This window comes from Ixodes scapularis, unplaced genomic scaffold (assembly GCF_016920785.2).
Source record: "Ixodes scapularis isolate PalLabHiFi unplaced genomic scaffold, ASM1692078v2 PGA_scaffold11__112_contigs__length_91849675, whole genome shotgun sequence".
Classification (NCBI taxonomy): Eukaryota; Metazoa; Arthropoda; class Arachnida; order Ixodida; family Ixodidae; genus Ixodes; species Ixodes scapularis.
This window is the reverse complement of record NW_024609837.1, coordinates 51,321,653-51,334,146: the sequence shown is the minus strand read 5'-3', so window position 1 is coordinate 51,334,146 and position 12,494 is coordinate 51,321,653. Positions and strand designations below refer to the sequence as shown.

Genomic DNA, 12,494 nt, shown 5'->3' with positions numbered 1-12,494 from the left:
ATCCCTTACCCTTTTTTCCGAGACAGTATGGCAGCTATGTTCTTGAAGGAGATTGTCCTCCCTCTATGCCAAAATCTAAACGAAACCAGCGAAACCATAGAGAAAATCGGGTTAATAATCCCAAACCCGGGTTCAGGACAGCCGTTTGCACGTTTCCGAGCCGTTTTCTGTTTCAGAGTTTGTCATAGCCAATAGGTTGTTCGTTATAGAGAGATATTTTATGCACATTTTCAATTGAAATATTCGTTCGATCATTTGATATAGACGGTAATTTGCTGTATCCGGGTTCGTTATAAATGGGCGCGACCATTTTTGCGCGACCCACAGCGCGATAGGTTGGCATCGCGTTGCCACCGAGGTTGCGTTACAAGAAAACAAAAACCTGCATCCACGCCGTAAACCACAGATGGTCCCTTACGGCGTCGTTTCCAGTGAGACAACCAGCTGGAGACATTCACACGGGCTCATGGGAAGGTTCGGATTACGAGTCGAGCCCGATCCAATTCAGGAAAGAAAGCAATCAGATTTTAGAGAGAGGGCGTGGGAGGAAAAATTTCTCTTTCCCGTTTCGGACTGATTTGCGCTACCGTTCAGTATATAGAGACCTTGGCACATCCACGTGCAAAGAGGGAACACTTTGAATAAGGGAACAGCTCGAGACATGGCGCACGTTTGTACCGAAAATAAAGTACCTTTATTGCCTGGCACAAAGCCTTTGCAGCACGCGTAAAAGGGTGTAAAAAACAGTGTCACGCGACGTGGCAGATCATTTGTAAAAAAATGTAATAGTAAACAAGCGACCGTCCGCACATCCTCCGTGCGTATGAGACACAGCGGATGTATTCTGCGTAAACGCTCAGATAAAAAGCTAAAAACGGCTACAGCGGAATGTCCAAGTCGAGCAGGATATCACCCGTACACGCTTACGCGGCAACGCGTGCCACGAAAATTGGTTAACCTTCCGGAAAGGTACATGAGATTCTTTTACCATACACAAACGGTGCTGGCAACACTGGACGGAATTACCTGTTTACTAGCTCGTGGTGGCGGCTTATCAACAAGCCAAACAAGCGGACAAAAGTTACGTCACCTGACCGTTTTCCGTTCTATACTCCACTGACCCCCAAGTTGGGACCGCGGTGGAAGCTATGTCCTCGTTAGACCAGTCATAGACCACTTGCTCTCACAGAAGTCTCGGCTTAGGGGTGAGTGGAATACAGAGACGTTAAAAACTAAAACAATCTCGTCCTTGACACGGCACGCTACATACTTGGTTCTCCGTACGCCAAACCAAAATCTCACGAGGGGCCAATCAAGTTGTCCAAATCTGCCATTTTTGGCGCTTAATGAACTACAAAGTATTACAGTCATGCCTCAGAGCCACTACATTTTCTCGGAATCGGCTTTCTAGCCCGACTGCCTCCAAGCCGAAGAGAGCGTCGTTTTCTCAAAACGCCAATGTGTCTGCCGCTCGGCACCCGGACAAATGCTAACCTTTTCTTCTGCTTTCCAAAAGCTCTAGGCTCTCGCTCCTCAATCATTTAAGATCCTACTCTATGCTCGAGACCATGTCAAAATATTTGAAGCGAGGTCAAGGTTTTTTTTTTCTCCCGTCTTTCTAACGAGTTCTAGCGGCATGCTGCGGTCAATCTGGCCGCAGAAACATTCGACGGCGCCGCGAAACATCCAACGGCGTAAGGCGTAGCGTGAAAACAGGCTCTTACTAGTCGAAACAAAAACGGTCCGATGGACTTGCCCTCGCATCTGGCAACACGTAAAATGCCAGGAAGCGGCCCCCGATTGAACGTGCCTCGATTTGATCCAGTATCGTCGTTCGGAGAGCCAGTTTTTAACAATTTCGTCTAACCTTTGAGTTCCGAATTTCAGTACTGTAACTTTGCGTTTATTTTTTTTTTTTGTCCCGGGCCCCACTCTGCATTCTGTAAACTTCAGTGGGCGCGTGCTAGAGGCTAGGCATGGAAAAGAAATGCCCCGCCATTCCCATTGTCGGTGGCTACGTAGCGCCTAAGTAAGCCACGCTTCTGAGTAACAACACCTCAGCCATCTCGTCGCTTAAAATTATTGTTGCCAGTTATCTGAAGCTCAACCTAAACTCTGAGGAAACGCTTCTCCGACCTTCTGGAATGTTAAAACGGTCTGTGACAGAACGAAACGGTGTTGCCCGCACCTCCCCGACACCGCACCCAAAATATTCTGAAGTCTCATTTTCGAATTGTAACAATCGCTGATTGCACCCAACCTGCAGTGGGCACCAAAATGACGGCGCCTGTAAGAAAATTGGGGAAGGGAATGGCGGCTCTACGGGTAATTTACGGCGTTTTTTCTTACAGCAAAAATAAACTATGCGTTGCGGAACGCTCGTTCTCTGCACAAATGTAGGGCTAGCGGTCAGAACTAACCACTCTCATTCAAAAGTTATAAGCGATTTTCCGAAATTAATAATGGGAAAATAATGGGAAGAGCTCTCGAATACGTGAAGCTCTATGGCGGCAGTAACCAAAAACGGGCGAAAATGAGCCCGATTTTCCCAACTAAGTTTTCAGAAAACCACTCGCAACTTTTGATTGAGATAACGGTTACTTCTGAAACTTCTATATCGGGTTCAAACCGCTAGCTCTACATTTGGGCGCAGAATGAGCGTTAGGTAATGCATAGCTTTTTCTTGCGGTGAAAAGAAGCACCGCTTGTTTTTGGGGGCGATACGCCATAGATGCAAATCGACTTCCCGTGGGTGCAACTCTCGAGTGTCCAAACAGGACCCATATCGGCACGCACTGCCGAAGAATCGGCCCAACACGTTGCCTCAGTCCCCCCGACGCTCTTAACACCTGCCGGTCACGTCTTGGCTGTAGGTGTCGCCGCGGATCGGCGTAATCCGGCATTGTCTCGACTCCCCCCCAGGCTGATGCAACGACGTCACAAGCCCCGGAAGAAGACGTGGATGCCGAGGGCGCAGGTGACCAGGTACAACCAGGTGATAGGCCAGACTCTCGAACCGCCAAGCTGCGCGGAGAGTGAAACAAGGAGCGGCCAGTGTTAAACGACCACGGATGTCACGGGTCAGGCCCGACCATTGAAGCGCCACAACGGCGAGAGCGTCGACGGCAAGCGTGCGTCGGAAGTGAACTTCATGGACCAGGCGTGGAAATTTCTACCATATTTTTTGTTTTCCTTTTTTACGTTGCGTGGGACACAACTCTGATTGGGGTAAACCTAGCATAATGACAACGCTAACGTCTTTCTTTGCCAAAATTTATGCGTGGTGACGACGCCTCCACTGCGAGAGAGCCGCAGACTCTGCGAGAGAAAATGAGGCCGGATTTTTTGGCCCGCATAAATGAACTATGCGACGCATAAAGCCGAAAAATTGTCAGATTATTCTGCTAGGGATGGTGATAGAATACACAAGTTTGAGAACAAGACATTACCTAGATCAAAAGATTAAACGGAGAAACAAACCTAAGCCTAATATTTGTCAAACCAAGGCATTCTGGGTGCCTGTGGAATTTATTTCAGTCAGATCTTGTCACCAAGAAAGCAAATGTGAGTGTCTTTTTGCGAAACAAATTTTTTTAGTGAAATAACTACTACAGATGCTTACAATGCCATTTCTTGATTTGACGAATGTGGAGAGCAAGTCGTCTGCTTTTTGAGTAGGGGTTGCGGTGACGTCAAAACAACACAGAGTTTTGACTGGCTTTGCTTGAAAGGATAGTGGGTAGACCCCAATTCTACTGGGTGACCCAAGGAGTGGCCAGGCTCTTTAAATTGACCTCAAAATTTGGTTTCTTAACCATCGCCCTACGACTTTGTGGAGTGTTGCCCACAGGTGGTGCATTTTTTTTGTAAAATTTGCAAAGAGCAAACTTGCCTGAGAAAAAAGTAAAGAAAGAAAAAGGCTTAGCTCCTATGGAAACGCAGCGAAGCCACCGATCTTCAAACGATGCGGCGCCGTTGTGCACTGGAGACAAGAGATGGCACAAACGGTCGCGACACCAACTGCCGCCAACGAACGAGCATACAGCGCCGAGAGCCGGCGTCTTTAGCAGACGATCGTTTCAACTCAAAAGTGGCGCGCGTTCCGCAGGCTGCGACAGTCGCAGAACCAGAAACAGGCGCGATAACAAAAAGGAACTGCAAAGCAGACGACATCAGCACCCCGAAAAATAAACAGTCAAAATATCCCGACAAACCATTTTTTTAATTAATTATGTGTCCATTCAATATGTTTTATTAGTAAGGATGATAAAATAATGCATTGGCAACTGATATCAAAAAAGCTTGCGCTGCTTTTGAGTCGAAAAGATTGTCTGCTAAAGACGCCGGCTCTCGGCGCCATATGCTCGTTCGCTGGCGGCAGTTGATGTCGCAACCGCTTATGCCATCTCTCGTTTCCTGTGCGAAACGGTGCTGTATTGTTTGAAGACCGGTGGCTTTGCTGCGTTTCCATAGGAGCGAAGCCTTTTTCTTTCTTCACTTTTTCCTCAGGCAAGTTCTCTCTTTGCAAATTTTACAAAAAAAAAATGCACCATCTGTGGGCAACGCTGCACAAAGTCGTAGTGCGATAGGTTAAGAAACCGAATTTCGCAGTCGATTTGAAGAGCCTGGCCGCTCCTTGGGTCGCCCAGTAGATGCCTAGAGATCCACCCACTATTCTTTTCAGTCAGTCAATAAGAGCTCGGCATTCTGACATCATCCAACCCTTGTGCAAGAAGCACACAAACTTGCTCCCAGCATATTAGGCCTATGTGAATGTCGGCTTGTAGAGAAATTTTTGTGTGTTTCATCTTTTGATCCAGGCAACGTCAAGTTTTCAAACTTTTGCATTCCATCACAACCACTAGTGTTGCATTCACATGGAGTTTCAGCTTTTTCAAAGCGTAGTTTATTTACGCGGGTCAGAACCCACGGTTTCATTTTTTTTCAAGAACCCCGTAGTAATAGTAAGGCGGGTAAGGCTGAGGAAACTAATTTTGATTAACAATTTTGGGGATTTTTTTTTAGTTAGGTCCCTCATTTTTTTGTTATCACTATCGCTTCTTTTCCTTCTCTAAAATACCGAGCATGCACCATGACTAGCTCTCCCCCAGTGATCGGAGAATTTCGCATTTTCGTTCGTTACCAAATAAGCGCCGCTCTCTGCCACCCAAGAAGGAAGCAAGGTTATACCTTGTTTTTTTGTGTCCCGTAATTTCCAAGGTCATGGTTCTTCTCGATTTTGTGGCGTACACCGGAAAAAATTTATCTCCCAAAAATGGGATGTAGATCATAATTTAGCTCCATTAAAAAGCTCTCCGGCTGCAACGACGTATAAAGCCTGCACGAGTTCCAATCCAATCCACACGGAAGCGCGTAAATACGTTACGCGCGCACTGAATGCAGCGACCCAAAGACCGTTATGGCAGATCGCAACAAGTCGACTCGCCGCAACGGTCAACGCCCGTTCGTCGTCGCGAATCGACGATTGTCAGTTGTCGGACGGAATTCTGAGGACTCGTTTTGAGGTCTCGATCGGAATCAAAAGTGTTAGTAAGCGTCGGCGAAGACTAGACTGCACGTTTTGGCTTTTATAGTCGCAGACGGGTTGAGAGTGGCAGGCCGCGAATTGAGGTGCGCACCACCACCGTCCATCGAGCTACAATGTCCGAATCCGCAACCAACAGAAGCACATAGTCCCCCATAAAAAAAAAAAAAAAGAAACTACAGTAACTAATTAGATGCAAGGCTCGAGACGCTCAGCCGCACTACGGGCCCAAACGCGCCTTGGACCGGAATGTTTAGTAGGAAGGATGGGAACACAATTTGCCACATTTCACTCTTTACATAGCGTGCCGGCGAACAACCTCAACAGCTTGTTTACGTTTGTTCGATGTAGCGGTCACGACGAGTGAGCGGTAGCAGCCCAGCATGAGGATAGTATTCGACGTCGATGCTACGGTAGTTGCCTACTTTTAATTGTTTCGCACTTATGGCATCTGCGAGTTTCCCATTGTATTGAATTCCATACAACCTATTCGTCGGAGCAAGTAGCGCTCCGTGCAGAGTAGGTAAAGAGGACATGAGCCAATCCTCATGCGAGAAGCGGAAAAATACAATAGCTCCTTCTCGCTTTTCTTGTCCCGTCTGCGACTCTACTTTGTTTCGCTGTAACTCGGCAAATGGCAAGGGCTACGGTCCCGGTGAACCAACTGGTGCGTCGGATGGAGACGTGCGACTATATGCCGACTCACTAGTTGCATACACTGCTAATCTTCTAGGGGAAGAAAGGCAACATCCGGAACGTACAAAAGAGGGCCCAGCTAAAAGGGGAGCTTTTCCTTTCCCTCTTCTTCAACTGCTTGGGTAACGCTTTCGCCCCAGTACCCTTGGTTAAGGGCCGTCACTGCTTCGTCTCTGTCGCTCCAATTGGCTCGAAGGCGTCGTAGCGTCACCATTTGCCAAATTATGGTGAAACAAAGCACAGATACTGGCCCTCATACCGCTTCTTTCTCGTGCCTGTCGTTTTGAGTTTTGGTCCCAATCTGACAAAGTGAGAGATAACTATTTCTAAATCTTTGGGGGTGCACATGCTCGGTATTTTGCAGCATTATCTTTGTCGAGCTCAACCAAATGAATGAACGTCAAAACTCGGCGTAGTGGTTGTACCTGTCATTTCACGCAGAAATGAGTCGGCGTTTTGTGTCGTCATTTTTTTCCTCGAGATGCGGGCTACACGAAGGACAAGCATTCCACCGCAGCATCATCCAAATAAACTCTGTTCTTAAATTCACGGTGTCGTAACTAGAGCTTCAGCACCGAAGATTTTAATGTGAACGTTCGACAGAAATTTATGTGGTTGAGGGGAAGAACAATTTAAAAAGACGTCCGACCAAGCCCTAACTAGGTACTCACTGTTTCGAGGCCTCCTTGGCCTTTTCTTCAGGGCCGATTTGCTGAACAATGCGGGTATATCTCTCGGCAGTTAAAATAGTTGCAGACGGATCTTGAGGTTGCATGACTGGCTCTTCGAGGAGAAGAAACTAAAAGTACCTAGCGTTCCAGGCAAATGGCTGCCATAAGTCCATCCTCATTTCGATTATCCAAGAAAGATTTTGGGCACAGAAAAAGGGTGAACAGACTTGAAATAGGAGTGAAATTATAACTACATTTGTGCACTTTACAAGTGGCATGCCAAGTTTTCCTCCCAACGAAAGCCGTGTTACGTGAGAATTAAAGAAAGAGACGGGCAATATCTTGAATGAGCAGAATCGGCTAGAATGCTAGGTACTTTCTCCCCACAAGGCCAGTTTTTTTACCTCAAAATCTCTCCTGCGGCTATTATACCCACCGGGTGAGATAGCCGCAGCGATCGGCAAGTCAGCTTTGGGTGATTGTGGTCATGGCCATTGAGGAGCAGTGTTTTTGCTTTGGTCTTCTTCTATGGTGGTGCGTTTCGCTTTGGGTTAGTGATACTGCAAAGCCCGTTGATGTAGGCAGATGGCAAAGCGCCCAGGAACCTATTTGCAACTCCAGCCCGTCGTACACGAACAGGCCAGCCAGAACCACGTTGTAACGTCAGCATCAAGCCCGGCAGTCCTCGCCGCCATCCCCGCTCCCCTCTCGTACTTCGTTTGGCCGCGAGAGGGCGAGCGGGGATGGCGGCGAGGACTGCCGGGCTTGATGCTGACGTTACAACGTGGTTCTGGCTGGCCTGTTCGTGTACGACGTGGCTTTAATAAAAAAAAAAAAAAAAAAGGCGGTGCATCAAGATAGGAACTGCATTATGCCCCGCAACAGCGTCATACAAAGGGATCGATATGCCTTATTTTATTGGGGACTTTTCGTAGATCGTAAGCTGTGGGTTGTGGACGAGAGCTCAATACGTGCTCAGCTCGACTACACAAGCCCCTGCTAGCAACACACAGCTCCAACCAACGTAGGCGAACGGGTGCACAGAAGATCCATCTCCGACTAGTCCACCATCTTGGAACTACCGCCCCGCCATATACAGGGCACTTGAGTTGCAAATTGAATGGCACAACATCCAGGGCTACTGCAATGACTTTAAGGACGCCCGCATCCTCAACGGTGAAACTAACCGCCGAGAGATACTTTTCTTGGAATCATGACACATTCAAACCATGCCGGAAAACATTGATGGGTCCCTCGGCACTTTACCATCCGCCTATGTCAACAGGGTTTGCGGTACCACCAAGCCAAAAAGAAATGCACCACCGTAAAAGAAAACGAAAACACTGCTCCGTAGAGACCATGGGCCAAGTAGGCCTCAAAACATTCCTGATTAAGGCTTGGTTGGAGGTGCGGGAAAGATTGGATGCTCACCGTCACATAGTAGTTGCAGCGGTCGCCGGTACAGCATTCCGCACACTCCCAGTCATTGTACCAGATGCGGTCACAGCGGTATCGGTACGAGGCAATCTTCTCGCCACACCACTTCTCGGATGCGCATTCTTTGCTGATGTAGTACTGCTTTTCACCGGAAGGGGCCCAGTACGGTGTGCCTACATTTCAACAGTGAGTCAGCACTTTTTATTTTTTTTAGTCAGATAGAATGAAAACAATAAGGTGTCTGCCACAGCAGGAGGTGGGTCAGCTTAAGCACCTCCCCACCATTCTCATTCTGCTAGTTACTACAGAATTTAATGTTTCTGATGCTTTCACCACAAATGGAAGAGGATGGTAGAAGACAAAGAACACTATCTTTGTTTCATTTAATTTTCGCAAACTCACACTCGTATTATCATTTCTCACGAGATTCAACTCACTGCCGCTTGTTGAGGGCCGACACTACCCAGCAAAAAATAATTTTCTGCAAAAAAACGTTGATTTTGGAAAATGCCGCATTTACATCCACCAACGTCTAGAGAGTATTCCCAGAAAGTTTCAGTAGTTTAGACTGCCTGGTTATCCTTTTATAAATTATTTTCAGTCCACCGACGCTAAAGAAAAGAGGTTGGAAAATTTTGAATACCTTTTTCTCAGTTCAGCTTTTTGGCAGCAAATCCCACCTTAATAAAACTAGTGTTCCAGAATGAAACTATTGAGACTTAATATTAGGGGCTTATATGCCAAAATATTATGGAACCAGTTACTATAAACTTGGATTTTGCATTTTCATGTTCCTTTATTTTGCAAAACATAATAAATCTGAACAAAACATTTTTTTCATACATTTTTTTTATTTGAAAAATGCTTCTTTTTTATTTCTTTTTATCGTAACTGGCAGCAGGTATTCCAGTATGCATTCCACCAGAAAAATATGCGGTTATGAAGACCATTTCACAACGATAGATTCATTGAGCAGATTCCATGCAAAGCCATGCTTTACTTCGTTCTGGGGGTATAGTGCCTCATAAAATATGTTCACAGAGCTGAAACTTTGCATGCCCTTTAATATGGCTACAAACCCCGCCTGCTCATATTACGCGGATTGAGTGAGCGGTTCAAAAGTTGACGTTTGCAGGTAGTGTCCCCCCTTAAATTGATCTAGAACTCACATTTGTCATTTGACAAACATAGTTATGGAAGTGGAGAAAATAATTTATTATCTCAGTACCGATCTCAACTGCAACAGTTTGAAAGATTAAAAAACATGGATACTGAAAACCCACTATTTTGTTAGGAACAAACATATTTCAGGCACGAAAATTGAGCCAGGCAATCTATTTGTGTCCAAAAGTGTATGTTTTCTTTAAACGAGAGAATGTGATTGTCCAACTATGTTGTCTGAGCTTTTTTTTTGGGGGATGTCGTGGTTATACTCAGAACGCACACAACCATTCAGCTATCATGTGAACATCATCTAGGGAATAAAAAAAAAGTAGAGACCGACGGATATGAAAATGTTGATACTGTACCTCCCTTTCTTTCGTATTGCTAGACTGAAAACATTTCTAGGGTGGCTCTGAATGGCACTGCACAAACCAATGTGTAAGAATGCCAACTGTTGAACATTGTTACGGTCACAGAGATGGTGAGAATTGAGTGCAAAACGAGCGTGTTGGTAACAGTACTTGAACATAAGGGAGATCCATAGAAAGGGGGACGGACAACAATGACTTCCAACTAGCAACAACATTTATTGACCCGAAGTTTGCATATATAAGTGAAGGAGGGGAGGGTGAAAAACGCCACAGTGGAAGCGGGAAAAGCGATGGGAGAGGGAGTAGAAGCAAGAGGTGAAGGATGATCCTATGAGGGCGACATCTAATCACCGCGGAAACAAGGGACTTCAACTCTGGCTCCAAGATGTTTATCTCCCTCCTGGATAAGCCTATGGAGGGGGATCTGAAGTTGTTTTAGCTCTGGTGCATGGCGAAGGCTTCCATGATCTCCCATTCGTATCTTGAGGCATGACCTTCAATCCTGGTGGTCGAAGGAAGGTCGGCCGAACAGGGTTCGCTGCACTTGGAGGTATGTTTGGCAATCGGGTGGTAACTAATCTTCGAAGTGTCAGAGGCTGCTTTCCTGATCTCGTTCACGTGTTCCCTCACCCGCTTATTTAGGCATCGGCTCGTCTGTCCGATGTATCTAGCACCGCAGGACATGGGAATAGAATAAATGCACTCTTTACAGCAGGTTACATAATTGGTCTTGTGATTTTTCTGGTAAGGGGGTGCTGGACCGGGGTTGTTGACCTTTCTACAAATAGAAGCTAATTTAAACTTGCACGAAAATACTATGATGGTGTTCAAGCCGAGCGCGATGGATTTTAGGCGATGTGAAGTGTTACGTGTGTAGGGGATGCATGCGAAGCATGACTTAGGAGGGAGGAGTTTAAACCTGTACCCCACGACGAGTCTTTTGATTGTTGCTTCAATCGGGTCTCTCGGGTATCCTGCCTTGATTAGGCGGCTAATCTGCTTGGATAGGCTGGGGGCGGAAAGGTGCAGACAGGATTCAGCTTTGGCTGATGCAATTAGGCTTCGGATGATCCGATTTTTTACATTCCTAGAGTGAGCTGTTGAAAGGGAGGACGGGCTTAGAGGACCTCTGCTGGTGAGCCCAGCAGATGCCTTTGCTAGTCGGGACCAACCTGAGATTGAGGAACTGTAAGCCCTCAGGGGAAAGGGTCTCAGTGAATGTGAGCCCATGGGAGTTCTCTGGAACACGCTCTCTATGGCTACGGAGTCGGAGACGGTTTAGTGTAGGATCAGATAATCGTCAACATAACGGAAAACCTTCGCATCGGAAAAATCTCGTTGAAGGTCCGACTGAACTTTGGAGTCAACATAAAACAAGTATATTTCGCTGAAGACGGGAGCCAAGCGAGGGAGATAAACTTTTCGGGGCCACAGTTGACGTCCCTCGTTTCCGCGGCTCCGATTAGATGTCGAACTCACGGGATCGGTTGCTCGCACTCGAGACAGCATACAACTGAAATCCGTCCCCCTCCGGAGTGTTGGAAACTCACTGTAGCTCTGTACGGTTCCAGAAAGGGGCTTCTGGCCTGTGCCATTTTCGGCGTTCGTGCCTGTGGCACGGTGTTTACTCTCTTTCCGAAGCAACGAACACGCTCGTGCTGGGCTGTGCAGATCGCACGCTGGGCTGTATTTGGAAACATGGAAACTGTGCATACTCACTGCCCCAGCGAACTTCCGTCAGGCAGCGTGTATGGGTCGGATCGCAGGTTTTGATGGTCTGCGTGCACTTGGCGTTGTTCTCGTCCTGGCTGTCGCAAACGTAGCATTCCAAGCTGTGACCTGCGAGCGACGGCAGCGATCAGCAACCACCGACTCTTGTCCAAGCCTCGTCGGCGCACTTTTTGTGCACATCTGCGAAAGGTGCACTGCCGTTCGGGCGCTACAACAACCGCCGGAATAAGCGGGACTCGTAGAGCTCTTCTGCCGAGCGTGACGCGAAACTCTGGTATGCAACTGGCAAATGGCAAAACAGCCGCGCCCCAGGTGTTTAAAAAACACGGTACGCGACACTCATCGGTGTTTTAAACTAGTGGTAATGATTCACAAGCAATACTCACAGGTCGAGGCGCAGCTGAGTAGTAGCACGACGAACCGAAGCATTGTTTTTGTTCCGGAGGTTACACGCATGGAATGAAGTTTGTTTCCTCGGGCACGTCAAGAATCGGTTAGCTTGGGGGCTTGGCTTGGGTGGCTTGGGTTGGCTGGTGTCTGCGGCTCTGTAGGACAAGGCAACCGACGCGGCAGCTAGACCATGATGATGATGATGATGATGCCCGTATTGCTTCGAAGCTTGCGGCCTCTATGTGTGGTGCGAGGAACCAAAGCGCGCTTTTCTCGAACTTGAGGACTTTGAGGCGCATTCGGTTTTTGTCTGATACTGGAAACCCTCGAACTTTCAGCAAAATGCGACGAGGTTCGCGAGGTCAACTACTACGCTAACTCTATTCGGTGGCCTTATCAATCGCATTAACAAACTAAAATCGGTTCAAAACAAGGCAAGTCGTTTTATATCACATGACTACTCTCGAAAATCCAGCTTATCTGCACTAA

The 12,494-nt window shown here is 47.1% G+C and overlaps 1 protein-coding gene across 1 annotated transcript; it reads right to left on the bottom strand.

The window, feature by feature from the left end:
• Positions 1-1,613: 1,613 nt before the first annotated feature.
• LOC121046832 lies at positions 1,614-12,192 on the bottom strand. Its single transcript, XM_040501510.2, has 4 exons — positions 12,002-12,192; positions 11,604-11,723; positions 8,344-8,522; positions 1,614-3,024 (listed from the first exon to the last, which is right to left on the bottom strand). Exons 1-4 carry the CDS (start codon positions 12,069-12,071, stop codon positions 2,938-2,940), a joined length of 456 nt encoding a protein of 151 aa, XP_040357444.1. The 5' UTR covers positions 12,072-12,192; the 3' UTR covers positions 1,614-2,937.
• Between the last annotated feature and the right edge of the window lie 302 nt (positions 12,193-12,494).

Excerpts from the sequence above, each read along its gene's own strand:
- LOC121046832 (XM_040501510.2), bottom strand. The coding sequence starts at position 12,071 with ATGCGTGTAACCTCCGGAACAAAAACAATGCTTCGGTTCGTCGTGCTA. Across the intron at positions 8,523-11,603 it reads GACGGAAGTTCGCTGGGGCA|GCACACCGTACTGGGCCCCT; the intron begins GTGAGTATGCAC and ends GTTGAAATGTAG. Across the intron at positions 3,025-8,343 it reads GCTGCAACTACTATGTGACG|CTTGGCGGTTCGAGAGTCTG; the intron begins GTGAGCATCCAA and ends CTCTCCGCGCAG.